Genomic DNA, 4,431 nt, shown 5'->3' on the forward strand with positions numbered 1-4,431 from the left:
AAATGTTGAGAGTCTGTTGTTCAGCATTAGCGTTCTTGCATTACCAAATCTCTAGGTCTTCACTCCTTTATATAGAGGTGTGAAAGAGACGTTGTGAAATTGCCAGCACATCAAAGAGTCGTTGTTGAAGCTTGATCTTTCACCTTTGATCTTTTGCCTGATTTGGTTGTTGTCCTATGAAGAACCAATTTGAAATCCATTCCTTATCCAAAGGAACATATATGCAGGCAAAACCGTATTCTGGAGCTGTTTTCTTGTCTTGTAGCGTGGACACAAAACAGAGTAGTGGAGAAGGTGGTTGTACAGTTCGTACAAAGTACAATGTCAACGCTTTCATCCAAAATTGCAAGCACATGCCTTCAAACACCTTTGAAATGACCGTTGCAAAATTCCACTAATCTTTTGTTGTGTTTTCGAATCCAATAGACAACTTTTGCAGTGATGATTCTTCAATCCTTGAATCTTTGCAAATACAGTTGATCTTCAGCTTCTGGTGAAATGACTTCTGATGAGACAGCTTCTGATAATGCAGCTTCTGATGATACATCTTCTGATGACCCAGCTTCTGATGATGTGGCTTCTGGAACTCTTGTCTTCAGGAGCACTATTCTTTAGGAGCACTATTCTTACTTCAGAAGCGCTTTTTCTCTTCAGTAGCACGTTGCCTTCAGGAGCGTCCAAGCTTCAATTTTGTTGTTTCCTTTGCTCTTTATTTGCTCATTCAGAACCAATAAATGATGTAATTTTTTAATTATGGTCCTGTACACTTGAACAAATATTAGCTAGTCCAATTTACAATTTTTAATACCTTGTTATCATCAAAACTCTTTAAGGTTCATTGTTAAACACATTTTGTTCCAACAAACCTTTTTAGGTCAAACATGATGGTGGTATTGGCTTCAAGACTCATAGAGACTTTAACTTGGCTATGTTAGCCAAGCAAGCTTGGCACTTTCACACTGCACCTGATTCTCTAATCTCTAGGTGTTTTAAATCTAAGTACTATCCTCACTGTGATATTCTAGAAGCCCCTATTGGCAGCAACCCCAGCTATGCCTGGAGAAGTATTCAGAATTCTACCTGGGTTATTCAAAGAGGAAGCTGTTGGACCATTGGTAATGGAAATTCAGTCAAGATTTGGAGTGATAGATGGATCCCTCAGCATAATAACTATAAGGTTATATCCCCTGAAATCTCCAACAGCAATATCACCCATGTCAAAGAACTGATTAATAGGAACACAAATTGCTGGGATACTACAGCTCTAAATTCATTGCTTCTACCTATTGATACAGAGTGCATAGAACAAATTCCCCTTATTAATAAGAATAATAAGGATGAATTGATGTGGATGAAGACACCTAATGGGGTATATACTGTTAAGAGCGAATATAATGCAATTAAGGAGTGGCAGCACGAGGAAAGTCAGCTTCCATCCTCAAGTAGCACTCATAGTAAAGTTTGGAAGAAAATTTGGGCTCTTCACACTGTGCCTAGGCACAAAACTATTCTTTGGAGGATTTTAAATCACTCCATACCGGTAAATAGTGAACTCAATAAAAGAGGGATTTCATGTTCCATTTTATGTCCTAGATGCTTGTCCAAAATGGAAATAGTGACCCATGTTTTTATGACATGCCCATTCACAACAAGAACATGGTTTGGGTCGTGTTTAGTAATCTGGATTCTGGACATTCCTAACCTAAACTTTACTGATTGGCTCAGTAACATGATCCTTCAACATGAAGAACATGTCATTATTTCTATAGCTACTATAATTTATAACATTTGGCATGCCAGAAACTTATGCGTTTATGAAAATAAATTTATACCTGAAGTAGAGATATTGGATCGAGCTCAGCGCAACATCCAAGACTATCTTTTGGCCAACCCTCTAAACTCCAAGCTCCAGATGAAGACTCGATCCAACAGCAGTCCTCATCCTAGCTTCTCTTTGTATTCCTCAGATGCTCACATACATCTCAACCCTCCTGCCCAAACGTCGGTCAAATGGCGAAAACCTGAAGCTGATTTTGTGAAAATCAACAGCGACGCCAATCTGCAGAGAAGTGGAAAATGGGGACTGGGCTCGATTATAAGGAATGATGATGGTCTGGTAATGGCTTCAGCTACTTGGGAAAAGGCTGGTTTTGATAACGCTAATGTAGCAGAGGCATACGCCATGATGGAATCAATGAAGTTTGCTCATGAATGTGGGTTTCGTAAAGTCATCTTTGAAGGAGATAGTGAAGTTTTAATTAAGAGAATCGAGGAAGGAATAACAAAGGACAGAACTTATCTTGGTCTCGTAGTTCAGGAAATCCATAGGCTCCAATTTTATTTTCACAAATGTCAATTCAGTTTTATCTTTAGAGATGGGAATAGAGTAGCCCACTCTTTGGCCCAACTAGCCCATTCAGAACCAAATGTGGTCTGGATGGAAGAGGTGCCAGTATCCATTCATAGGGTGTATTTTCTCAATTTATTGAATTAATAAAATTGTCTCTTTATTCAAAAAAAAAATATATATATATATATTACTATGGCCCCGTTTGGTTTGAGCTTATTTTAAGCTTATGAAAAATAGCTTATGTAAATAAAACAACTTTTATTTTAAGTACTAACGAAAATTGTATCTTTATAAATTGTTTTTTCATAAACTACTTTAAAAACTTATAAATAATTCATAAAAACTTATTTATTTGCATAAACTGTTTTATATAAGCTCTAAATTAAGCTAATCCAAACAGGCCCTATGTTTGTTACAAGTTTAATAAATACCCTTTCTAAGAAAAGTTTAATAAATTCTTTTAAAAAAAAAGTTTAATAAATATATATTCTTTTTATATAAAATATGCATAAATTTAATAAACTTAAAACAACATCACATAGGGAAAATAGGTTTCTTATTTATATATAAGCCCAAGCACGCTGTCACAACCCTAAAAATCTATATCTAACTTGCATCGTATCAAGTGAGAAACACAGCCGCTGGAGTTGAGTTGTAAAATTAGGGTTACTCTAAGCAGGCTAGCAGAGTGAAGAAGAGGGCATGGAAAAGAAGAAGACATTGGTGTATCTTCCTCATGATTTGATAATCCCAATCTTGTTGAGGTTGCCAGTGAAGTATCTTATACGTTTCAAGTGTGTTTGTAAATCATGGTTTTCTATTATCTCTGATCCCACCTTTGCAAATTCACAATTTCAATTCACCGCCGCAACACATACTCGTAGAATTATAGGCTTATCAGCTTTATCTCATGAAATTCGATCTATAGATGTTGATGCATGGCTTAACGATGATCTTCCTTCACCGAACCTTAATTTCTTGCTTCCTAATTCATATTTTCCTTTTGAAATCAAAGGGTCGTGTCGAGGGTTTTTATTTTTATACCGTCTTCCAGACATCTGCTTATGGAATCCATCTACTGGATTTAAGAAACAAATACCCGTGTCTTCTTTTGATTCCAACAAACTATATGATAATCTGTATGGTTTTGGTTATGACCAGTCAAGAGATGATTACGTGGTGGTTGTATTTTCCCATGTTTCATCACATTTGGAGGTTTTCTCATTTAGAGATAATATGTGGAAAGAAATTGATGGTATTCTATTCCCTTATCTTTCAAAAAAACAAAAAAAATCCCCTTATTTTTGTGATCACATAAATGGGTTGCTCTTTAATGGAGCTATTCATTGGTTGGCTTGTCGTCGTGATTCAGGAATGGATGTTATTATTGTCTTTGATTTAATTAAAAGGAAACTGATTGAAATACCTCTTCAAAATGATTTTGGCGGACTTACTTTAGATGCTGATTCCGGTTTGTGGGTATTTGGCGAATCTCTAAGCATATGGATATTAACTTCTGATGGTGAAAGAATTGAAATATGGGTGTTGAAAGAATACAAAGTGCATTCTTCTTGGAATAAAACTCTTGTTCTTTCTGTTGATTTCATTCCAGTTAACTTATACGTTTCCCCTATGTACTCCACAAAAAATGGTGAAATTATTATTGTAACAACTGATGGTACTATATTGGTGAAGTACAATAGTAAAGGGCAGCTGTTAGAGCATCAATCATTCTGTAACAGTCCATCCAAAGTTGTCATGTATACGGAGTCTCTGCTTTCACTCCCTGGGGACAATGAGTAAGTTTAAAAAGATGACAAAAACAAGAAGAATGAGGTACTGAAATATCATCATTCACCATTTTCTTGATACCTAATATAATACACGTTACGGTCACTTTTATAAGTAAAAAACCATTTTTAATTGCATTGAATAACCATTTTTATCTAATCTATAATATTGACCGGATACATCTGTTATTTGATGAACTCAAAAATTTAGTTTTTGCTTTTATGATATTGACCGGAGGGTGTATTTTGTTATGAACTCTTCGGCTGCTACATTTGTAGGGTAATATGTTT

General features: G+C 35.6%; 1 protein-coding gene across 1 annotated transcript; it reads left to right on the top strand.

Moving 5' to 3' along the window:
* The first annotated feature begins 3,037 nt into the window (after positions 1-3,037).
* LOC146927024 (F-box protein CPR1-like) lies at positions 3,038-4,221 on the top strand. Its single transcript, XM_085708117.1, has one exon. It carries the CDS (start codon positions 3,053-3,055, stop codon positions 4,151-4,153), a length of 1,101 nt encoding a protein of 366 aa, XP_085564243.1. The 5' UTR covers positions 3,038-3,052; the 3' UTR covers positions 4,154-4,221.
* Positions 4,222-4,431: the final 210 nt, after the last annotated feature.

The sequence above is a fragment of the Medicago sativa genome, chromosome 4, assembly GCF_051527215.1.
Source record: "Medicago sativa cultivar Bolivia chromosome 4, Bolivia_mono, whole genome shotgun sequence".
Classification (NCBI taxonomy): Eukaryota; Viridiplantae; Streptophyta; class Magnoliopsida; order Fabales; family Fabaceae; genus Medicago; species Medicago sativa.